The sequence below is a fragment of the Cavia porcellus genome, unplaced genomic scaffold (assembly GCF_034190915.1).
Source record: "Cavia porcellus strain 051 isolate PalLab524CR breed Dunkin Hartley unplaced genomic scaffold, mCavPor4.1 scaffold_32, whole genome shotgun sequence".
Lineage (NCBI taxonomy): Eukaryota > Metazoa > Chordata > Mammalia > Rodentia > Caviidae > Cavia > Cavia porcellus.
In genome coordinates this window covers 16,256,954-16,281,594 of record NW_026947515.1, presented here as the reverse complement: position 1 = coordinate 16,281,594, position 24,641 = coordinate 16,256,954, and the positions used below count along the sequence as shown (strand labels likewise).

General features: G+C 38.5%; 1 protein-coding gene and 1 long non-coding RNA gene across 3 annotated transcripts in view; one reads left to right on the top strand and one right to left on the bottom strand.

Annotated features, from left to right (window-relative positions):
* Smurf2 (SMAD specific E3 ubiquitin protein ligase 2) overlaps nt 1-15,723 on the bottom strand; it is a 120,330-nt gene extending 104,607 nt beyond the window's left edge. The window contains exon 1 of one of the 2 annotated variants that reach the window (XM_063242427.1): nt 15,589-15,723. In XM_063242427.1, the coding sequence (XP_063098497.1) occupies nt 15,589-15,640 (52 nt within the window). In that variant the 5' untranslated portion in view covers nt 15,641-15,723. The remainder of the gene's footprint in view (nt 1-15,588) is intronic. The other variant, XM_063242428.1, reaches the window with a different exon arrangement.
* Nucleotides 15,724-16,181: 458 nt separating this feature from the next.
* LOC134474425 (uncharacterized) lies at nt 16,182-21,013 on the top strand. The gene is made up of 2 exons (XR_010045297.1): nt 16,182-16,476; nt 20,702-21,013. It is a non-coding gene; the product is annotated as an uncharacterized LOC134474425 (long non-coding RNA).
* Nucleotides 21,014-24,641: the final 3,628 nt, after the last annotated feature.

Sequence of the window (24,641 nt, the reverse complement as noted above, 5' to 3'; positions counted from 1 at the left end):
AGTCTACACCTCAGTGTCCCTTCACGTACAGTGCTGGGGTGGCCTAGTGCATATTAGACAAGCACTCTACCACTGAACTACCATTCCCAGGCCCCTTTATACAGTCCAATATTCTATTCAAAAAGACAGGGTCTTGCTAAACTGCCGAGGCTGGTTTTGAATTTGTGATCTTCTTGCCTCAATCTCAAGTAGCTCAAATTATAGATACATACTACCACACCCAGCTATTAATACCATTTTTTATGAGAAAGAATAATGTTTTATTTTTATATTAAACTCCTTTGCTTCAGTGAATTGCACAATAAGGGATAGAGGGTAAACAAGGATAAGAACATCCTGAGGCAGCATTTTACAGCAAAAACTTTCTAAGGAATAGGAGAATATACCTTCCCACATTGTACTGTCCACCTGAGTCCAAGTTCGGGGATTTGGCCTTAATCCTCGGGGGAAACTTCAGGTTTTGCCACTGAAGACATTTTCCAGGGTTCTTGTAACCTGATCATTGAAACTGTTCAAAGAGACATTTTTCTTTCAGCCAAAACTGTAGCAGGCTCAAAGCTTGGGCTGAACATGAGAACACTTGCATGTTGGAATGGGAAGTCAAGGCTCACATTCTTCTGCAGCTCCACACAGAATTTCTTGTTGAAGTCCTTGACAACCTGACTGCCAGGCAAGTGCTGGCATTAAGTGGATGCAAATCTCACACAGACCCAAGTCTGCCCCAACTGCTCAACTGATTGTAGCACTGCCATCTTCGTTAGTACTCTTAATCTCATTTCTTTTTTTTTTTCTGACCAGAAATTGAACTCAGGACTTTATGCTTGCAAGCTTACCCCCACTTTAAAGTAACAAAGACTGTTTTCCTACCTAAGTGAGTTAAAATAAAACAGAAACAAAAGTAAAACTAGGAAATACATAACTAAAATATATAAGAATTTAAATTTATTACAATTTTTGACACATCTATTCTCATTTTTAAAAAGATGACAAGACCAACTTCTCTCAAAAATCTATTTCTTTGAGATTTAAAAAATTTTTTTCATCAACTAAAAGGTACTCATTTCACTTTTACTGGTTCAGAATACCTATAAAAACAAGGTCCAAATGGAATTAAATCCAAATGGAACATTAAAATCTCAGAGCTCTAAAACATATATTAAATTGTCTTCCTAAATAGTAGCAACATGTTCAAATGGGCAGGGGAATAATAATAGATAAGATGGTAAAAAAAGGAGGGGAAGGAGAAAGGCAAAAGGGATTATAAAAAACAAAGAATGGGGGCTGGCTTTAGCCCAGCGGTTCCTTCGAGTCTGGCTTCCCAACCGCCCGGGCCCTGGGCCGATTGGTCCCGTGGTTCGAAACCCGCGGGTGCTCTCCAGTCCTTTTTAAAAAAAAAAAAACAAAAACAAAGAATGGAAGGAAAAATGGAAACAAAGCTTCTATAAATGGGAAGAGGAAACAGAGTTTGAGGGAAGGGAGAGGAATAGGGAATAAAGAATTAAGATATACTACATATTAAGAACAAACGGTAAGTGGAAGCACTATGTGTAATAAATACATACTAATAAAATATTTTTAAATTAAACAGTCTTCTTAGTATTGGTGAACTATTTCTATATATGAATTTTTCTTAAGTGATACTCTAAAGTTTGCTTCCAGTATCAGCTTGATCTCTGTATTATTAAGAAACACAATATACAGAGCATACAATACAGCTCTACTCATCAATTCAAATACTAACAAAAGAACTCTTCAATCATCTTTCTTTCTTTTGAGATGGAGTCTCGCTATGTAGTACAGGCTGGCCTCAAACTTGCAAAGATCCTCCTGCCTCAGCCTCCAGGGTGTTAGGATTACAGGCATGCACTATCATACCTGGCTAGTTCTATATTTTTATACTTTAATCTTGTCAAAATTACTAAAATTACATGTTGGTTAATTCAATAATGACATGACAAAGATAGATATTATTCTTTCTTTTTTTTAATTTTTTTTTTTTTTTGTACCAGGGATCGAACTCATGACCTTGCATTTGCCAGTGAGGTGCTTATGCCGCTGAGCTAAATATCCAGCCCCTGATATGATTATTCCAAATGAGGTCCTGAGGACCAAGAAAGCCTTTTTCACTTTATCATTCTTTAACTCATAATATATATCAAGGATGTGCTATATACCAGGAACTATGTCAGATATGATATTCTGTATATATCAAACACCACTAAACTTTTTTGAAATTTTTTGTAGTTATTCTTTGTTTAGAGATGGATTCTCACTATGTTGTTCAGGCTGATTTTGAACTTAATATGTAGCCCAAACTGGGCTCGAACTTAGGCAATCCTCATGCCTCAGCTGGTGGAATACTGATATTGCAGGTATGTGCCACCATACCTAGTCATTTTAAAATTTAGAAGACTTTTTGTTCCCCTTTACAAAGTTCCCAATCCGACCAACTAATGTTGTTTTCCACGGAAAAAGAAAGATCCTTAAAAGACTGATGAGGACCAGGAGTCAACAAGGGAGCAGCATAACCTTCCTGTGCAACACAGAGATCAGGTGGTCAGGAGGAGGTACCCAGAAAGCATTGTCCCATGCACCTGGGCCAGCCTATTTGAGGGCAGAGAGAAAAGACATCCCATCCCCCCCCACCTCACCCCAGGCAACCAGCTGAGACAACAGCAATTGAAGTAAGAAAGAACTTAATGCTGCTATCCTTTGACTGAATTTGCAGACCTAAAGCCAGTAGTTTAAACATCTATTTGAAGGATAACAATATGCAATACAGTAATTATTGTGGATTTTCTACTATCTTGTTTTTGCCAATATCCTTCCCATTGTTTTGTTTTGTTCTGTTGTTGTTTTATTCATTTAAAATAAAAAAGACTGATGATATAAGATCATATAAGAATATTTTGCCAGTTATTCCTCAGATAGAGAACTAATATGTACAGTATATAAAGAACTCAAAAATAAAAGACCCAATCAAAAAATGGTCAACTGAAACTTCTCAGAAAAAATAGAAATGGCCAATAAATACCTAAACAAATGTTCAACAATACTAGCTATTAAAAAATGCAAATTAAAACACTGAGATTCTAGCTGGGTGTGGTGGCTCACGCCTGTAATCCCAGCATGCAGAAGGCTGAGGCAGGAGGATCTTTGCAAGTTCGAGGCCAGCCTGGGCTACACAGTGAGCTCAAAGCCAGCCTTAACTGCACAGCGAGACCCTGTCTCAAAAAAAAGACCAAAAATAAATAAATACATAAATATAAAACAAAACACTGAGATTCTATCTTACTCCAGAAAGAATGACCATCATCAAGAAACTGAATAATAACAAATGCTGGGGTAAGGGGTGTTTGACATCATTGACAGGAATGTAAACTAGTACAACCACTAGTGTAGTGATTTCTCAAAAAACTAAAACTAAAAATTCCATTCCACTCCGCTATTCCTCTTGGAGATACCTTCCCTAAAGACTTAAAGACACCAGATATATGCACACCCTTGTTTACAGCAGCATGACTCTTAACAGCTAAATCATGGAAGCAGACTAAATACCCATTACAAAGAAAATATCATATTTACACACAATGCAGCATTACTCCACAATAAAGGGGGATAGACTTGAGTCTTTTGTAGGGAATGGATGCATCTTGAGGCCATAATGTTAAGTGAAATAAATCAGACACACAAGATTAAATAACACATGGTTTTTCTTATATGAAAACCAAAAATATAAATATAAATCAAAATAAAAGACAGGTGGGCCAGGGATATAGCTCAATGGCACAAGCACCTGCCTGGCAAGCGCAAGGTTGTGAGTTTGATCCTTGGTACCAAAAAATAAAATAAAGTAAAATAAAATAAAATTTAATAGGAAGGTAGGTATTTTCTAATTGAGGGGGACAAAGAGCAAGTAGGGAGAGAGGATAGAAGGGAATGAAAACATGTTATGTATATGTACCAACTTCCCACGAGAAATGTAATCAGTATGTACTATAAATATGTACAGTACTTACAAAGGAATAAAAACTGAAAAAATCATACAAAAATAAAAGAACTTGCTGGGCATGATGGTACACGCCTGTAATCCTAGCACTTAAGAAGCTGAAGCAAGAGGATTACCTCATGTTTCAGGTCAGCCTGGGCTACACAGCAAGACCTTGTCTCAAAAAAGAAAAGAATAGTACAGAACAGAACAGAAAAAAAAAAAAAAGAAAGAAAAGGAAAGGAAAAATTTTTAACAATGACTGATGTCTGCAATTCTAAGAAAAGGATTTTTTGTACACATAGCATTTAAAATGTATATACGAAAGCTCATATTAAGGTATGGATTTTCATCAGAAGCTGGAGTCATCTTTCCCAGTGTCTAATTCTTCAAGTTCATTCGTTTCAAAGTACACAGACTTTAGGGGCTGGAGATTTAGCTTAGCAGCATAAGCACCTGCCTTGCAAGCAGGCGGTTGTGAGTTCGATCCCTGGTACCGATAAAAATGAAAAAGACAAAAAAAAAAAAAGTACACAGACTTTGGGTTTCAATTTTACAGGCTTTACTGGTGCTTGGCACTTAACTACCTGTGTGGAAACACCCCCATCTACTGGAAATAGACAAAACTACAAATTATTTTTTAAAGTAATAGAATGCTACAAAGACATCAAATCATAAAGACTTTATCCAAATAATTATCCCATTCTCAGCCTCCACCTCTCAAATCCTGAGCCATCCAAACTATTCTCCAAAGTTCTACTTCTCACCACAAATTTGAGAACAGACATATAGTTAATTGTTTAAATATTCAGTACATTGAAGATAAATGTAACATAGCTATATGAACATTGCAAGATACAGTGGTACTCCAACATATACAAAAAATGTATGCCTATTTTAAAACACATACATCCTTTAAGGCAATATCTATATTGATCATTAAAGTTGTACCTGCTTCTATAAAAGATACAACTGCCTGACATTTAAAATATAATCCTTTGTCAAATGACAAAGCATATTTACATAAGCTTACACTTAAAGCAGTATTTTCACACATTAGTACATTTGTCTGGTAGATTCCTAATATAAATAGCACTGTCGTTTCACATTACACTTATAACTAAAGGCAGAGGCACAGAGAAAATAAGTGATTTCTCAAAGGCAAAGTTTATAAGTGGCATAACTAGGATCTGAACTCAAATTTCTGACTCAAAAATCTATACTCTTTCCAAACCATCCCAACTGCCTCCCATAAAATTACCAAGTATATTTTATAACATATAATCTAATGTTATTTCTGCTTTGCTACAGTTCTCAAGAATGCAGGGATCAAAATAATCTGCTTAAATTTTAATGTATTTTTTTCTTTCTCTTGTGGAAAAAAAAATAAACAAAACCAATAAATACTCCAAACCACATTTAACACAATAATTATATCTTCTTTATGGTCACATTTTCAATATTTATTCTTTTAAAATTAACACATAGCCGGGGATTTAGCTCAGCGGTATAAGCACCTGCCTGGCAAGCATGTGGTCATGAATTCAATCCTGGGTACCCTCCCCCCAAAAAAGACAAACATCATAAAATGAACACTTAATAATGATACATATTTATGGGAGACTGTCATATTTTGATATATGTATATACAATGTATAATGGTCCAGATATAGTTTTTCTTTACATCATCCCTTCTTCTAAAACTGATTTGAAGGAGCTGACAGCTAGTAAATAAGCAAACTTCATTAAATTGACCTTGTTGCAATCCATTTTCTTCAGTAATAGATGAAAAAAATCATAAAAATTATAAGTTCAATAACAAATTATGAAAAGAAAAATACAGAGCCCAACCTAGGCTTACTCTGCTTTCTTGTATTTCCATTTATATTCTATCACACAATAAAGATTATCAATACCTGGTACAGATCAAAAACAACATATAGATGTTGGTTGAGTAACTGAATAGCTCTAAAGTATTTACAAGATACTTAATCAGATTCAAGTATGCTTATTGTTTATGAAACACTTTTAATTTATTTTTTATTTTTTTGAGACAAGATCTCAAACTACAGTTCAGGCTGTCCTCAAACTCACTGTAACCCAGGCTGGCCTCAAAGTCACTATTAGCCCGGGCTCACCTTGAACTCCCAGAAATGCTCCTGCCTCTGCCTTCCTAGTGCTGAGATTATAAGGATGCAACACCATGTTCAGCCTTAATTTATTTTTGAAATCAGAAGACCTTTTTTTTTTTTTTAAGACAGATTTTCCCTATGTAGTTCAGGCTGGCCTTGAACTTGCAGGGATCCTCCTGCCTCAGCCTCCTGAATGCTGGGACAAGTGTGTGCCAGCTTTTATTTTAAAACTACAGTAATCAAGACAACGTAGTATTATAAAAAATAAATTTATAAAAGATAGAATTATAGGTGAAAGAAGAAGAATGGAGTTCCAAAATAGAAGTATATGTATATTGTAAATTTGTCCAACCACAGTGCTAAGACAATTCAATGAAGGAAACAAAAGTACTTTCAACAAACAGCGCTGGGAAAATAGAATTACCATTCTTTTAAAAATCTTCAACCTTTATTTTTCACATCATATTAAAAAACTAGCTTGAAAATAATCATAAACTTAAATGTACAAGCTAAAATTACAAATAATGCAGAAGAAAACCTTTAGAACCATAAGTAGCAAACATTTCTGAGCCAGGCACTATAGCCTGTAACGCCAGCTACTTGCAGGTTGAGGCAGGATGATTCCAAATTTCAAGCCATCTTAGGCAATTTAGCTGCACTCTGTCTCAAAATTCAAAACAAATAGGACTGGCAATACTATATAGCCCTATAGTAGAGAACTTGCTCAGTATTTAGCATGCTCAAGGTCCTGGGTTTAATATTCAATACCGTAAAGGGTAGGGAAGAACTTCTTGGGATTCAAAAAGCAAGAACCACAAAAGAAAAAATTGATAAACAAGACTTCAACATTCATAACTTCTCTTTGAGACATCACAGGGCGAGGGAACAAACTAGGAGAAAATACTGTAAAATACCTATCTGAAAATGGAATTGTATCCAGATTAAAGAATTTTCAAATCTTAGTAAGAGGGCTGGGGATTTAGCTCAGCGGCATAAGCGCCTTGCCTTGCAACTGTGTGGTCATGAGTTCGATCCCCGGTAGTGATAAAAAAGAAAAAGACCAAAAAAAAAAAAAAAAATCTTAGTAAGAAAAAAAATCCAGTATTAAAACTGTAAGCCAAACATTTAAACAGCTATGCACAAAGAATTATATATATAAGCCCAAGAAAAGATGCTTAACACTGTAAAAAAGTAAAATATAACAAAATGCCTATACACACCAATTAATATATCATACACTGACTATGACAAGCAGCAACTGAAACTCATGTTGCTCTTAGAAATGCAAAATGGTACAACTTTGAAATTTTTAAGCATATTACTTACAAACTACAAACATATACATAGCTATATATGATCCAACAAGCCCCCTAATCAACCCAAGGAAAAGAAAAACATGTACAAAGTGAAGTATCTACTCAAACACTTGTAGCATTTCATTCATATCAGCTAAAAACTAGAAACAGCAAATGTCTGTGGGTATTTGTGAATGGATAAACAACGTGGGATACAACTGTACAATTAAATAGTCCTCAGGAATTAAAAAATATATATATGGTTTTGCCACATAGATGAATCTCACAAGCATTACATTAAGTAAAAGAAGCTTAACTCAGAACAGAAGTTTTACAATTTCATTTACACAAAATGATGGTGACAGAAAGCATACTGGTGGTTGACAAGGCCTGGGGATGAGAGTAAGTAGACTGAATAGGGCAAAAGGAAATTCTCTGGGAAGAAAGAAATACCCTCTGTGTAATCATCTATGTACTAATTCCTACCTACATGGAACCATCAAAATTTGTTTACAGGACACAAAATCAACACCCAAAAATCAATAGCATTCCTACACTCCAATGATTAACCCATCCACCCAAGAGGCAGAGGGAGGGAAAGGGGAGAAGAAATGTAAAAAGTAGTGGAATACGTTATGTTCATGTACCAATTCCCCACAATGAATGTAAGCATTACATACTATAAACATATACTTTCAATAAAAATTAAAATTTGAAGTAAAAAATAATTAGGTAAACAATATCATTTACAACAGCTTCAAGAAAAGTTAAAATGGTTAGGAATTAGTCTAATAATGAAGTGAAAGACCTCTATAACAAAAACCATAGTGGTCTTTAAAAAAAAAAAAATCAAAGAGAACACCAGAAAATAGAAAGATATTCCCTGTTCTGGATAGGTACAAACCAATAATGTCAAAATAACCATTCTCCAAAACTGACATATAGATTTAATAGAATCCCAATCAAAATACCAAGACTATGTCTCACAGAAAGAGAAAACAATCCTAAAATTCGCATAAAACCAGAAGAGACCCCGAATAGCAAAAGCAATCCTGGGCAGCAAGGGGAAAGTAGCAGGCACCACAATCCCAGAATTCAAAGTTATATTACAAATCTACAGCAATAAAAACAGAATGGAACTGGCACAAAAACAGGTATGTAGATCAATGGAACAGAATAAAGGATGTAAAAACAACCAGGCACATTCAGCCATCTATCTGATCTTTGACAAAGGGACCAAAAGCATATGCTCAAGGAAAAATAGCCTCTTTTAACACATAGCACTGAGAAAACTGGCTATGCACAAGGAGAAGATTGAATCTAGACATACGTCTTGCATGTATTAAACTAAAATCAAAATGAAATAAAGATCTAAATACTAGAACAGAAACAATCTTCTGGAAGATCAAACAGGTAAAATCCTTGAAGACACAGGCACTGGCAAGGACTTTCTGAACAGAATTCCAATTGTACAAGAAACAGCAAGAACCAACAAATGGGTTTATATCAAATTAAAAAGCTTCTCCATAGCAAAGGAAACAATGGAGTGAAGAGAAAACCTATGGGTTGACAAAAACATTTTCCCATGTACTCACTGGACAAAGAACTAATACCTAAAATATAAAAAGGACTCAGAAATATTAGATATCTGAAAATAAAAGACCCAAGCTAAAAATGGGCAATGCAATGAACAGTTTTCTCAGAAAATGCACAAATGGCCAATAAATACCAGAAAAAACATTCAACAACTCTGGCCATTAGCAAAATGCAAATTAAAACAACACTGAGTTTCTGTCCTACTCTAGAAAGAATGGCTATCATCCAGAAACCAACTAATAATACATGCTTGTGAGGTGCAGAAGAGGGCCTTCTACATTGTTGGTGGGAATGTAAACTAGTACAACCACTATGGAAATCAGGATAGAAATTCTGCAAAACACTAAACTACAAATTCCAGGTGACCCAGATATTTCCCTTCTAAAGCAGTGTGAAAATTCTTCAAAAAACTAAAACTAGAAATTCCATTCCACCCACCTAGACATTTTCTGAAGAGGTAAAGTCATACTACAATGATACATGCATACACTTGTTTACAGCAGCACAACTCAACAGTTAAATCTTAGAAGTAGTGTATATGCCCACAGAGAATAGATAAAGAAAAATGTGTTACTTATAAACAATGGAATGCTAATCCACCATGAAAAAGAATAAACTTGAGGCCTTTATGGGAAAATGGATTCATCTTGAGACCACAATGTTAAGTAAAATAAATTAGATATACAAGCTTAAATATCACATGGGATTATACAAAAAACTTCAAAGTATAAGCAGGATCAAAAAAAAATTAAACAGGACCAGGCATAAATGGTGCACCCCTGTAATCTTAGCACTTGGGAGGCTGAGGCAGGAGAATCATCACAAACCCGATGTCAACCTGGGCTACATACTGAGTTTAAGGCCAGCACAAACTATGTATCAAGAGCCTGTCTCAAAACACAAGCAAGCCCATGCTCATAATAGAATAGTAAAAAACAAAACAAAACAAAAAACACATACTCATTGTTGTCCTAACCTAACTCTTCAGGAAGTAGCCTAAGGAAAACTAAATCAAAAGCCTTAAAAAAAAAAAAAGCTTAAACTCAACAGCACCATTTCTAAGAAAATCTTTTAAAACTATCTCTTAAAAAATCAAAGTCAGCTACACCAAAATGTTTACAGCAATTATTTGTAATAACAAAATTTAGACAGTCACTATTAAATCCTCTTAACTGCTTGTCCTAAAATTAATCCTCATAGATTCTATTCTAGTCTTTCACATTGCCCATACACATTTTTTAATTAGCAAGTAAGTATATCAAAGCTTTAACTACTTCAATGATTTCCATCAACTTTTTTAAAACTCAAAACTTTTTAGCAATCTACATAGCAAGGTCCCAAGTAGGTTGATTCCTATCTACAGAATCACCTCTTACCATTCAAACTCAACACATTAGCTGTAACACATACAAAACTACACAGAACAGCTGTGCAGTACTCATTCAATAAAATGCCAAAATCCACATTGACACAAGGATCTTGCCTTCATGGTGTTCACAACACACTTATTTACAATAAATTCCTGTTAGTGAGTTAGGTCTGATACCAGAGAAAAGTCACAAAGGAGAGCCACAGTGGTGTATATCTATAATCCCAGCACTAGGGAGGCTAGGGATTACCAGAAGAGCTACATAGCAAGACCCTGTTTCAAAAAAACGAACTCACAAAGGAGCGATCAATTCAGACTTTTTTTTAGAAAAAAGAGTAAGAGTAATCCTTGAGTTAAAGTGAGCAAGGATAGCAAGGGGTGAGGGTGATTTCAAAGGAATGTAATATATGTCTTCACACAACTTCTAATTCATTTTGTAACAAGTTTTCAAAACAGACAACTTAGATTCTGACATGTACTTAACCTCCTGTTTCATACAGCTACTGTGAGAACTAAAAGTGCTGTGAACTTGACAATGTCTGGCCCTTAATGCATGTTGGCTGTAAAGAAACATAACGGTGGACATGGTGGCCCTCCACCGATACTCCAAAGGCTGAGACAGGAGACTCTGTCTCAAAATAAAAAGATGAAAAGACCTGATACAGTCCCCCCAAAACAAAAAAGTATGCTACAATGCTAATTATAGGGCCTAGCATTCTTAAATATAAACATAACAGTAAACAAAAATTAGAGCAAGAGAGAAAAAAATTAGAACAAAGTTAACCAACAAAACATCAGTTAGCAATGTCTGTTAATTTTTTCTACAAACCATAATGATAGCCTTACACCAAGTATTGAAATAATATAATCATAGAATCATACATAAAACATTACATTCTGTTAAGTATGTTCTACTTCAAGGTAGGTCAAAGGCCAGGTGTGGTGGCACAAGCCTGTAATCCCAGCACTGGGGAGGCTGAGGCAAGAGGATCACCTTGACCTCAGCCTAAACTATATAGTTAAATCAAGACCAACCTAATCTACATAAGGAGACCCTGTCTCAAAAAATAAAACAATAAAAATTAAAGAGTAGGACATATCACATCTTTAGAAGAATCACATCAAAAGTGGCTAAAATAAGGCAACTCACTGGGATCCTTCTGTCTTAGAACTTTTTCTTTCCTCCAATAAATATTTTCTGCTCTTTAAAAAGAAAAAAAAAGGCTAAAATAAAAATCTTACATGCCTTAAGTACAATCCTTCATTTTACCTTGAAAATTTACCTACATACTAAATACACTAAAGTATATCCTAAATAAGATACTAGTATGTTACAACAGCGCTCAACCAACAGGAAAAAATGAGAAGCTATGATTAAAATATACATTCACACAGGGAAATATACACACTTACTTACCAAGAAAACTGTGCTATACTTAGGCATGTTATACTGCCTGTCTGAAGAGGGTTAGACTAGTGAAAGAATGTGAGAGAAAAGAAAGAAACTAAGCCATACTGACTTCTCTTCAGAATTAAAGAAAATGAACTCGGGAAGGTTCAAATCAATTACTTACACCCCTACAAGAAGTCATTATGGTATATAGGTACATATATACTTTATTATGATTATACAATAATGTAATTATAATAAATGAATCATACATGAACTACAAGATGCAACCAAGTTATAATTTTTAAAGCCTTGTATCAACAAAATATACAATGAATCTACATTAAGATTATCAGCATATTTAAGGTGAGATTTTGAAATTAATTTTCCTTAAATTAGGGGGCTGGAGATTTAGCTCAGCGGCATAAGCGCCTGCCTTGCAAGCAGGCAGTCCTGAGTTCGATCCCTGGTACCAATTAAAAAAAAAGGAAAATTTTCCTTAAATTATATATCAAGCTGACCCCTTTACTGCCAAGGATTTTATAAATTAAATAACATGAGGAGAAGCAAACAAAAACACTGAATTTACAAAAAGGTCTGAAATAAGTGTTCTAGTGAAGAAAGCTATTAATTCTCTGTATCTAAGAATTTTATATATTGGAAATTACGCTAAACTGGTTTTTCTAGCCTTGGTTTTCAAAAACAACAACAGTATTAAAAATTACCCCATATTTGTTGATGTTGTTGCTTGGTTGGTTGGTTTTTTGAAACAGGGTCTGGCTAGCCTCTGCCTCCCTAAAGGCCAGGATTACAGGTATGCACAGCACCATCACAGCCAGCTAGTTATCCTATTTTTATGTAATCAAATATGAAGAGTATTTTCTATTTAAACCATTTCTTACTGCATTAAGTCAATAACATATAAAAAATACCATACAAATCACACACTGCATAACCCAATTTGCTCTAAAAATACTAGTTGAAGATAACAATACCATATAGCCCATTTTAATGATCAAGTGTTAATGTGTCATAAAGAACAAGAAATAATAGCCTGGTGGAATAATCAGATTTTAAACATGAATGGCCTAAACAATCTCAAATTTGCTATTAAGTTAGCCCTATCTTCTTAGCATTAACAAATAACATAGTTCATTAATTGATTGTGGGTTTCGATACAATATATGGAAAACTAATTCTATTGTGGGCTCAAAACTTCCTATCTTTCAGTTCCTGTGTATATCACCATGCAAGAATTAACACCTTTGAGCAAATGGACAATCTTACATTAAGGATATAATTGAGTAACTGCAGTTTACACAGCCCCTTAGAATCAAAATCACACTATAAATTTAAAATACTAGTATGGCATTTAAGCAAAGAACAATAATTTTAAAACATCGTAAAGCTCAAGTGTATTGTAAACTAAATAAAATTCACTGTAGTATCTGCCTTTTTTTAAAGTGATTTTTCCTCTATTAGATAACCCAGATTTAAATGAACTTGTTAAACACTTAGTCTAAGGTATGCCAAACATTTCTTAAGGTCTTAACAAAGAATCGACTTTTTTTAAAAAACAAAATGAGGCCTAGGTTAAATATTTTATTTGGCTTCTCGAGATGGACTGAGAAGTTGGGCACCAGCTCCAGACCAATTCCTGGACTCACATCAAACACAGCCCTGTCATTTATCCAGTCAGTCAAAACAATCTTTTCCATCTTACCCTTTAATGTTTATGTCCTAAAAAGCTGCTAATTGAATCCAGTTCTTGAGATCTATTTGTTAAAATCTATACCATCTAATTTGTAAATGATGAACAAAAATGAAAAAATACAAGTTAACTTTCCTGGCAAAACAGTGAAGATTCCACCCATATGTAACTCAAAAGGGAGGGCAATGTTTTTAGTATCTGCCAAACTTTAAAACTATTCAGAGGCAAAATTCCCAATGGATTTTAGAAATCGAGAATACTTCAAACTGTTTTTACAATTAAGGGGAACACAGGGTATTTAAAATTCTCCAGGCAAATCTAAATATACAAAATTATATTGTTATTCCTGTGTTCCCTCCCCCAACAAGTATACTCTTTCCTCTCAACAAACTTCACTCATTAATCTTAATAATGAATCATATGTAGTATAGAAACCACAGATAAATACTTTAAGATCTACTGAATCACACTAAAAACCTCAAAATTCATTTTATCTGCAGAAAATTAAAATCCCTGTTTCCCCCTTCATCTTTTCCGTATGTAATCTAGAAGGAAATAAATGGCAACCGCCTTTTTCTGATGGTTTCTGCACACCGAAGATCACAAGTTCTTTCTGTGACTACTGATACAAAACTGATTCTAGATAAGAACAGCAATAGATAAACGAAAGCAACAAAGACCCCTTAAAATGGTTTTCACTAATTTGCTCAAAATAAGGAAAATGAAAGAGATAAAACAAGCATCCTCAATCCAGATTTTCCATTAAGAACAACATAGTTAATGATTATTTGCAATTTTCCCCAAGGAGTGTAAAACTGTCTTAAAAGTAATTTTTTTTTATTGCAGCCAACACGCATTCACACTAAATTCTCAAATACTAAATTCATTGAAAGTTTTTATGTAGAACATTCTGCTAGTAGCCTCGGATGTGACACACAAGTATTCAACTACAAAATTAGTCCATATAAATCTCAGTCTAGTGTGGGCAAACATAATTACCATTTATTCTTACACTCTTGCATACATACATACACACACACACACACACACACACACACAAATCTTCTAAGGAAAAACATCTTACCACACACCCGAATGGCCAATTTCTTAATGGTAAATGATGAAACTAGTATAACCGCACTGATTTCAATTACACTTTTCAAAGCAAGTATTTTTTAAAATCGCAGGGACATGCCTATAAATTACCAAAAATGGCAGGCAAAACGTACCTGTGGCATTGAAGATTTCATGCACCTGGAATCAAACACTTTGTAAGAGTCCTGTCTATCTAGTAAATCCCTTTGGACATTCTTTTCCTTTTAGAAAAGGGGAGAGGTGAGAAGAGAGAATGAAACTTTGCTAGAAAGTTTGTATGAACACAGACCTAGAAATGTATCCAGAGGCAGACGGGGGAGGGTGGGTGGAGCGCTACAGCTAGTTTAGAGACTTGAGCCACAAGTCCTGCTGCCTACGAGGAACCCAAAACATGCTACCCTGCAATCAAACACTTCCAAAACACAGAGTGTACCACGAGCCCGAGTCGTGAGATCAGGCAGACACACCGGAAAAGTCAACCTCAGTCTCCTTCCTTTCCTCCTTAGACGGGTGCCTAAGGTGTATGGCACCGACCACAGTGGCTGGCAACACAGAGTGAAGGTTTTGCACGCGAGCATAACTGGGAGTCCAAGTTAACAACCTGGGAAAGCACACACACATACACACACAGCCTCCCGTTAAGCACTCCATCTTTAATGAGTGTTTACTGCGCGCAGTCAGAAACCGGATTCAATAATCCCCTTCACGACCCCACCTGGGCACCCCGTGGCCTCTGGAAAAAGCGTCGGACTCCCTGGCCGGCCGAGACCTGGCGACCTCAAGTCCGCCGGCGACTCAGGCGGGTGCAGCCTTCCACTCCCCCACCCCCACCCCACCCCCGCCACCACTGGCTTTTTTAAGAATTTCCAAACCCGCCGACCGGTTTCCCAGCGACTCTCCCAAAACTAGGCCTTCCCACGCCCGCCCCGCACCGCACCATTGATCGCGACCCTGGCCCCTCCCAAGGCCACCGGCACCCACCGCCGGCCGCCCTCCCCCGGCGACCCCTCACCTGTCAGGCGCAGCTTGACGGGCCCGTTCCGCCGGCCTCCGGGGTTAGACATGTCCCCGGCGGCGGGAGGCGGCGGCGGCGGCGGCAGCGGCGGGGCTCCGAGCCGGCGGGCGGGGCGGCGGCGACGGCGAGGCGCGGCGGAGTCACCACAGTGGCCGGGGCTGCGGCCCGAGCAGCCGGCGTCGCGGCCGCCACGGCCGGAGGGTCCCGGATGTGCCGAGCGTCGTCGCCATGAGCCGCGGAGGGAGCGGGACGCCGAGCTCCCCCCTCCTCCCTCTTCTCCTTCCTCAGCCCCAGCCGCACAACAAAGCGGCAGCCGCGGCCGGCCGCGCCGCCTCCGCCCGCGCCTCGCCGCCTCCTCCTCGCGGCCGCCGCGGCCTTCTCCTCCTCTCGGCTCGGCGAGGCCCCCGGAGCCGACGGCGCCGGTCGGCTGAGGCGGGCGGTGCTCGCGCCGGAGCAGGACTCAGGGCTCGGCCGCTTCCTCCTCCACCCGCCCTCTTCTCTGAGGGAACCGGGTCCTGGGGCCGCAGCCGCCACTCGTCGGCTCCGGGGGGAGGAGGGAGGAGACGGGAGGGGAGGGGACGGGGGCGGGGCCGGCGGGCGCGCGCCGGGTGCGCGAGGCGCGGGAGGGAGGCCGGAGGGGAGCCGGAGGGAGGCCTGCGCGGTGCGCGGGGACTCCGCGGACTGCTGCCCAGGGCGGCGAGCAGAGCTTGGGGAGGGGGCAGGCGGCGACGAGGAGGCTCGACTGGCACAGGAGGGCGTAGTGTCCGGCCGCCTCCGGGAGAGGCAGTGTCCGTGCTGGGCCGATTGCCTTTGTTAGACGCGTACTTTGTGCGGGGCGCTCCAAGAGGCGAGAGCGAGCGCTAGGAGGCGCGTGGAGGCGCTAACGTGAGTCCGCTGCCCTCCTCGAATTTAGCGTCTTGGGGAGGGAAGGGACGCTGGTCCCACACCGAGAGTTCCAGCAAATCCTTAAAGCTGTTAGCTCCTTGTCTCTTCCTTCCAGGACTCACCTGGTGGATGAGATCAGGTTACCTGCCTGCTCGGGCTCTTTTTCCAGCTGTAGAGCAAGGGTAGAGAGATGATACTAATACCATATAATTGTTAATAAAACCTTGGAGAGCACCGTGTGGAAAGGTTTTCATAACGTACTTTACTTCATTATGTCAGAAGGAAAAGATAACATAAAAATAAGTTGTAACTTACTTTTCGACCCTGTAATTGCCCTGCTAGGGTTGTGTTCTGTCAATAATACAGAATATGTGCTTTGCAAAGTTAAGTTAATATCAAAGACGGGAACAAGCTATTGATTAATTATAATGAGTTATTCATACCAACCGCATGGTGTTTTGTTCTATTTTTTTGAGATAAGGTCTCGCTATGTAGTTCGGTGACAATATAGCCCAGTTTGGCCTCAGATTCTCAGACATCCTTCTGCTTCAGCTTCCTAAGTGCTGGGATTGCAGGTGTTTCCAACACACATGCACACATGTGCGTGCACTTTTTTAATTGCATAGATTTTTGTGCAGCCATTTAAATGGCAATTGTGGCTACCATTTATGGAGGTTTATAGATAATGCAGAATTTAAAAGTACGATAAGAGTTGTGTGTATACAGCAAACGTGCACTTTATGAATTTTGTTTATGGCCACTGTGACATTAATGCAATTATAAATGTTTAGTAAAGTCTAAAGTGTTTTGACCTTACGCACTATAGGTCATTGCTTTTAATTTATCGGTAAAATCTCTTCCTTCTCTCGATGAAGTTACCTAAAAGAACATTTCGGCAGTCTCAATAAAGCCCTACAATTAAAATGATTCCCGTGCTCGCTTAGGCAGCACATATACTAAAATTAAAGAGATTCTTAAAGTATGTAAATCCTAGAAGTCAGACAAAAATTGAAGGAAGCGTGCTAGAAATTCACTCAACATACACTGACTGCCTGCTGTGTGCAAAGCCCGAACGGGGTGCTTTAGAAACGCTTCCATTACAGTAGACCTGAAGATGCACTAAACAATTTGCACAGTAGCTGCTAAGAGGCAGAATAATGACAATAAGCTTAGCAAACTGATGTAGACGTACCCACTTGCCTTATTCTACCGCGCACACATTGTTCCCAGCCACCCACTGGCATAATTGTAGCTTCAATTAAGTAATAGGAGTTAGAGTTTCAGGTGGTGATGGCAACTTGCGGAAGAGCACTGCCTGTTGTGCAGTTGAAAACACTGCATTGAAATATGAAGTGATGGTGCAGGAAAACGGATACGGGCATAATAATGTGCAGAGGAGGACTCTGTTTAGGCTTGCCTCTGTGTAAGTGGAAATCCTATTGTTTAAAACAAAGATTCAGATAAGAATAATGCTGTGCTTTAAAACCGCTCACTGTATTGGTAATAATTTTTTTAAAATCTGGGTACAAAGATTTTTGTTTTATTATTGCTTCTCTTACCCTCAAGCATTATTTAATATGTACTTTATTTAATATTGTAATTTTATTTTTATTAAATATTAAATCAATCTGAATTTTTAAAAATTACAAAACTAAAAGTTTGTGGAGGTTTTGCTGTTGTTTTGGGGGGCGGTTAGCTTTTTGAGACAGGCTGGTTCAGACAGGCCTTGAACTCACAATGATCTTCCTGCCTCAGCTTCCTGAGCGCTGAGATTATAGGCTGCCACTAGTAGGCCTGGCTCAAGAATCATATAAATCAGGTATATGCATGCAAGTATAAAAATCTTCCAAAAAAGGAAAATAGCACTGAAGTTGAAAATAATGGCCTTTCTCTTCGCAGCAAAATATTACTATAAGATTTGTTGTTGATTCATCCAACTTTTTTAGCTCATTCCATATACATTCCATATACTATACTTTAAAGATATTGAGATGAAATATAATAATAATTAGAGGTCAACATAGTAGAAGAGAAGGAAAGACAAGAAAAAGAGAGAGAAGGACTTATTAACTTAGACTGAATTTAATTATTGGTGTTTTTTAATCAATGGCTCCCAAGATCATCTTGCATTGACAATACAGTTTCTAACTGCTTCCCAGGCCTATTGAATCAGAATTTCCTGCAGTCGGGCTGAGGAGTATTTATAAAAGCCTCAGAGGGGACTCTGGCCTACACCAAGTTGGCAACTACTATCCCAGTGGCTCTGGAACTTCAGTATGCATCAAAATCACCTGGAGAGCCTGTTAAATGCAACTCACTGTGTCTCATGACACAGGGGCTGCAAGTTCCTAGCTTCTAGAAAGTTCCCAAGCTGCTGTTCATCAGGATGCCATTTTGAGCCTGCTATCCTCTTCAGAATTATACTGTTGAGGAAAGCTGGATTTTCATTAATGTTCAGCATTGGATTTACAACATTTCTGTATCATGGCCTCCCTCTGAAATATATTTTTGAGAAAAAAAGACAAATGACAGTTCTTAGGGAGTTCATTCTCTGCTTTCTTCCTAAAATAGAAATCCACTCAAAGTAAATTTGTCTGTGTGTACCTTGGTTACACATGGTTATGAGAACTGCAGAAAGTCTTTTTATTCCCTTATGACTCCTAATTTGTCCTCAGTTGAATGGTACGCCTTTTACCGAATCATTTTCTTAAACTTCTTATTTACCACTTATTTCATACCAATAAAATCATTCTTTTCCTATAAATGTCATGTAATAGGACCTTCCAGTGTTAACAGTAACACATTAAATAGTATTTTGAGCAAAATTTTTATTTTTTCATTAATATACTTTAATAATTACTTGAAGTGGCATTCTTTATGATGCTATCCTAGACCATAGGTGAAAATCTACACATGGTTTTGAGAATGTTTAAAATCTTTTGTTTAAAACATATTTCTGTTTTCCAGGCTAATGTTAAATTTGATATGACTTTGCAAGAAAATGCCTACCATCTGTAGTTAGTACTTCTTCTGCTCCAGACATTAATTTTTTTTACATAGAAAGTAATTGTGTCCATTAATAAAAAATCTGTCTGAGTTAAGGGTATGTTAATAATGGCACTCCTGCGAAGCTACTTTTGTAGTACAAATTTATAATTTAATACTGTATGTATACCGTGGAAAAATAAGGCACTCACCAGTTTATACCACTGCTTAAAACGCTTATGTTTCTTCATCTTTTAAAATGTCATCATTTAAATAACGTTAGGTCTGGTTTCCTCCAAATGAGCTCATAACTGATAAAGAAGCCACTGAGGAGTGACTGCTGTCAACCTCACTCTCTTCCTCCTGAACCCACTCATTTTCTTCCCTGCTTTTGCCTGTGCCAGCTCCTGAGAGTTTTAGGAGCTGGGATAGGCAGATTCAGAAACTCATCAGAGCAGCCTTGTTCTGGCAGGGTTTAGGGTTAAGTCACATTCCGAGCTGTTCTTTGTGCCACTTTTCTAACTTCATACCCTCCTCACCACCCACCCTACCTCCTAGCACACCTGGTTTCCAGGGATCAAAGCCGAGATCGCATCTCCTTCCTGTGTCTGTCCACACCTGCCCCCCGCGATGCCACTCGCCTCTCGCCCTACACACATCCTCTCTGAGGAAAGCTGTCCTGGCCCATGCTCTGACAATGTCCTGGATTCTATCCCTGGATGTTCTGATTCCTTTAGATGGGATGGGGCCCATGAATCTGCATTCTATCTCTAGTGCTGCTGGTGCAGAGCTCATTTTGAGAACCATTGCCTTGCCTGGGACCAGTCAAAGACCCATTTTTGAACCAGACCAACTGAAGGTGGGTAGCTAAGCAAGACGCGGCCTTCCTCCCCTTGGAGCATAAGATGAGGATGCCCAGTGCTGAGCTTGCCATGGGGAGCCAAGTAGAGAGGCCAGAGAGTTAGCAGCTGAGGAAGCTGTTTTAAAGTCATAATAAGGCCTTTCAATTACGTAAATAGAAGACGTAAGTCTGTGGAAAGAGATTGACAAAGCATATGGAGGAAAAACTGAGAGGACAGGTTTTCTCACCCTCAGGCACGCAGGGTGACTGATGGTCCCCTGCCCTGCGCTGGCCCAGTGCACTCTGGTAGTCAGCTCTGAGGGAACCCGTGAAGGAAGCCCTGGTGAGCTCCGTTCTTATATCTATATATACTTGACTCACAACCTCTTTCTCCTTCAGGCCTCCCCTGCCCTTTGAATGTCCGTGTTGCTCCTGCCAATCTTCCTCCCTGGAACTGCATCCTATTGCTCATGGACAGCACTTCTAGAATCTCCAGCAATCTAATACACGTGGCTATTGTAAACTGAAAATCCTGTGCAGTTGATGCAATGCTATGAGTGTAAAACACATCGAATCCCAGCATGGTAACAGCTAGCTGTAATCCCAGCTACTCAGGAGGCTATGGCAGGAGGAAATCAAGTTCAAAGCCAATCTGAGCAATTTATTGAGATCCTGTCTTGAAATTTAAAAAATAAAGAGCTGAGAATGTAATTTAGCACTCTCTTCATTCAATCCCCAGTTATGCCAGAAAAAAAGGAATTTTGAAGACTTAGCATAGTAAACAAAGCAAAATAGCTTATTAATATTTTTATTTTTATGACATGTTGATACAATATTTTTGATATATTGGGTTGAATAAAATACTTGGGTTAATTTTACTATTTTCATTTTTTTAACATAGCTACTAAAACATCAAAGTAACAAATGTGAGTTGCGTTTTATATCTGCTAGGAAGCAGTGATCTAGAGGTGGTGGCCAGTCACTCAGACCCCATAAATGTGCATCGCTAGATTCCCCAGCAGTGGTCTCCGCACTCTGTCCAGCATCGAGCTGTGCCTGTATCATCTTAGACCTACCTGGTTTTGCTTAAGTGAACCATCATGTTCTGTACTTAGGTATTAAAACTGGATAAATCTTGTACCACAAATTCACGAATCCAATAGAGAGGTGGGCTACAATGACCTCTGTTATAGGTAGACTCATGCTATGCTGCTTCCTCAAAAGATGTGTTCAAGACCTAACCATTGGGTACCTAAAGGTAACCTTATTTGGAAATAGGAAATTTTTAGATAGGATCAAGATGAGGCCACTAGGATGGGTCTTAATTTTAATTTTGAGACAAGGTCTCCCAAAATTCCCTGGGCATGATTTGAACTTGAAATCCTCTCACCTCAGCCTGCTAGAATGTCAAATTGCAATCACGCATCACAACACCCAACTGAGTGATAAATTTTTAAAAAGAAGGCAGAACATGGTGGCACATGCTTGTAATCCCAGAACTTAGGAAGCTGAGGCAAGAGGATTGCTGTGAGTTCAAGGCCAGATAGGCTACATAGTGCATTCAAGGCCAGACTGAACTACGTGGAAAGATCCTGTCAAAGAAAGAAAGAGAGAGAGAGAGAGAGAGAGAGAGAGAGAGAGAGAGAGAGAGAAGAAGAAAGAAAGAAAGAAAGAAAGAAAGAAAGAAAGAAAGAAAGAAAGAAAGAAAGAAAGAAAATGCCATATAGACAGCATTGGAGTAATTAGTCTGGGGAGCCCTGGGAAATGAATCCGAACTCTAAGTCCCCTCTATGCCTTATCATATACAAAACAGGTGATAAGGTACATTACACAACTGCCTCATTTTTTTTGTTGCATTTACAATATGTTGCCTTTCAACAAAATGGAAAGTCAAGTAACTCCAGGCCATTTTTTTATGCACCCATTTTCAAATTCCTTAAGTATACAAACTGGCCAGTTATACTGTGAATTCTGAGTTTAAAAAGAATGTAATTTGAAGAGATTGCATATTTTCCAAAGCCAATTTGGTGATTTAAGCATGAAAGTATTACAATTAAATGTTTGAAAAGTTATCTGTGCATGTTTTGCCGTAAGCTGATATCATGAAGCAACACATCTTTTCAGGATGAGGTAGCAGTCCCGGCCCCCGGGGGAAGGGAGCGGGTATCGCTCCACTGCAACCACTTCGGACAACTGGACTACATGAGCAGGCTCAAAAAAAGTCATCTCCAATCATCTTCAAAATACAAACTGTAGTAGCTACAACATGATTCTCTAAGGGCGGGATGGGAGGAGATGTGGAAATATTTGTATGATGCTGTCTTTATGGGTAATGCAGAGAATTTGGGCCAGAATGAGATCAACATGACTCCTGAGCCCAAGGGTCAATGTCAAACCATTGCTTAAAATCCTCAATGGCTGCTCATGGCCTTTATGATCCAGTCCAAACCGCTTTGGGTGGCATTCCTGGCATTACCAGGCCCCTGCCTGTCTCTTCAGCCTCATTTCCTCCTTCTCCCCTGCTCTGCCTGTGCCAAGGATCCAAGGCTCTCATTTTTCAGGTTCCCACCACACGGTTTCATCTCTCATCTCCAAAGAAGGCATTTTCTTTCCAGTCTGTCTGCCCTGCCTGAACAGGAAAGCATCTAACATGAGTCTTTTACCTAATGCAATGGACTATGTGGTTGATTAACAAATTATATTTTAGAGTGAATGTGTCTGTTAATATATTACTTGAGACATGTCATTTTGGTTAATGATAGATCACTGGATGGGAGACTCACTAGAGATCATCTACCAGGTTCACCTTCTCTGGCTTAAGAAAGATATGCTATTTTCTGACATTTTAAAAAACAGGCATCTGTTGCCCATAGTGTGCATATTGAAATACAGCTTCTTTGTTATTGAAATGCAGCCTCTTTGTTATTAAGGTCTTAAGATGGCACCTCCAAAGTGTCCGACCAAAGCTTCAGACCTCCTCTTCAGCAAGGCTGGAACGGTGGCAGTGCCTCCAGCCAGGGAGTTTCCTCCATACCCTTGTCCAATTAGACCGAGGGTATGGAGGAACAAAAGAGAAAGTAAATACCAGGTGAGCAGCTGGACTCCAAGGAAACTAAGCTCTAAGGGGTGTCACGTTCACTTACACCCCTCCACATGTAAGAAAACGTCAAGAGCTGAGTCACAAGCTAAGTTTCCCTGCTGTTTATTAAGAACTGACTCTGAATTTCAAGATCATAAGCAAGCAACATCATTTGGTATTTGCCAAATGATGATGACAGAGAAAGATGATTAAATGTACCTATTTCCTGGGTAAGTTGATACTATAACCATGGAGGTATTTATGCAACAAGAACCGTCTTTTAGTTACAGAAACACATGCAGGAAACAGAAGCTGCCAGGCATAATGGCTCATGCTTCGGTCCCAGCTGTTCAGTGGCTCACAAAGGAAAAACACTTGAACCTAGGAGTTTGACACCTGAGCAACATCGTGAGACCCCAGCTCGTGATGGGGTTGGAGGACTAGAATAGAATTTTTCAATAGTTGTTTTTGGTATTAAACCATCAGTGGCCGTTTTTATAGCTCAGTTCCTTTTTTGTAACTTGTTATTGTGGACTTAAAATCTTACCTACTGAAATTATTTTAACCTTACTGGGAAGGAATTTACAAATAAATATCAAAACACAAATTATACCTTATAATTCCATTCCTAGGAAACTGTCCTAAGGAAATATTCAGAGGTGTGCAGAAAGACATATGCAGTTATTCATCCTAATACTATTTATAAGAACAACAAATTGAAAGCAATTTAAATGTACAAAAGGAGATTGGTTCAAATATAATTGATATAGTCATATGATAAACTATTATGCAACCATGGAAAATTGTGTTCCCAAAGACTTTATTTTTTTCACCAGATATTTTTATATTTAAAAAACATGCAAAGTACCCTCCCTCCCCTACCCCCAAAGGGAAAAAACATCATGAACTTGGCATGCATCCTTTCTGTACAATCTTCATATTTCATTTCTTTAGTGACAAAGAAAAATGTTTATAAGTATGTCAATTTTTAAAAAGCAAAAAAATATGCATAAGGAATAATCGCAGTCTGAATCATTAAATAGACTTCTACATTCATCATCCAAAATTATAATTACTAAGAATATAATAGGTACTGAGCACTGTTCCCTGGAGATTGTAACCTAGTGGAAGACAGCCAAAAAGGACACAGTATTAATGTCCATTTTCTGAACCTTTTTTAGGTACTCTACAAAGGGTAAGAGAATTATCCACTGCTTCCTACGGTGACTTTCAGGATTGATGTTATCGCTCACAGAGATG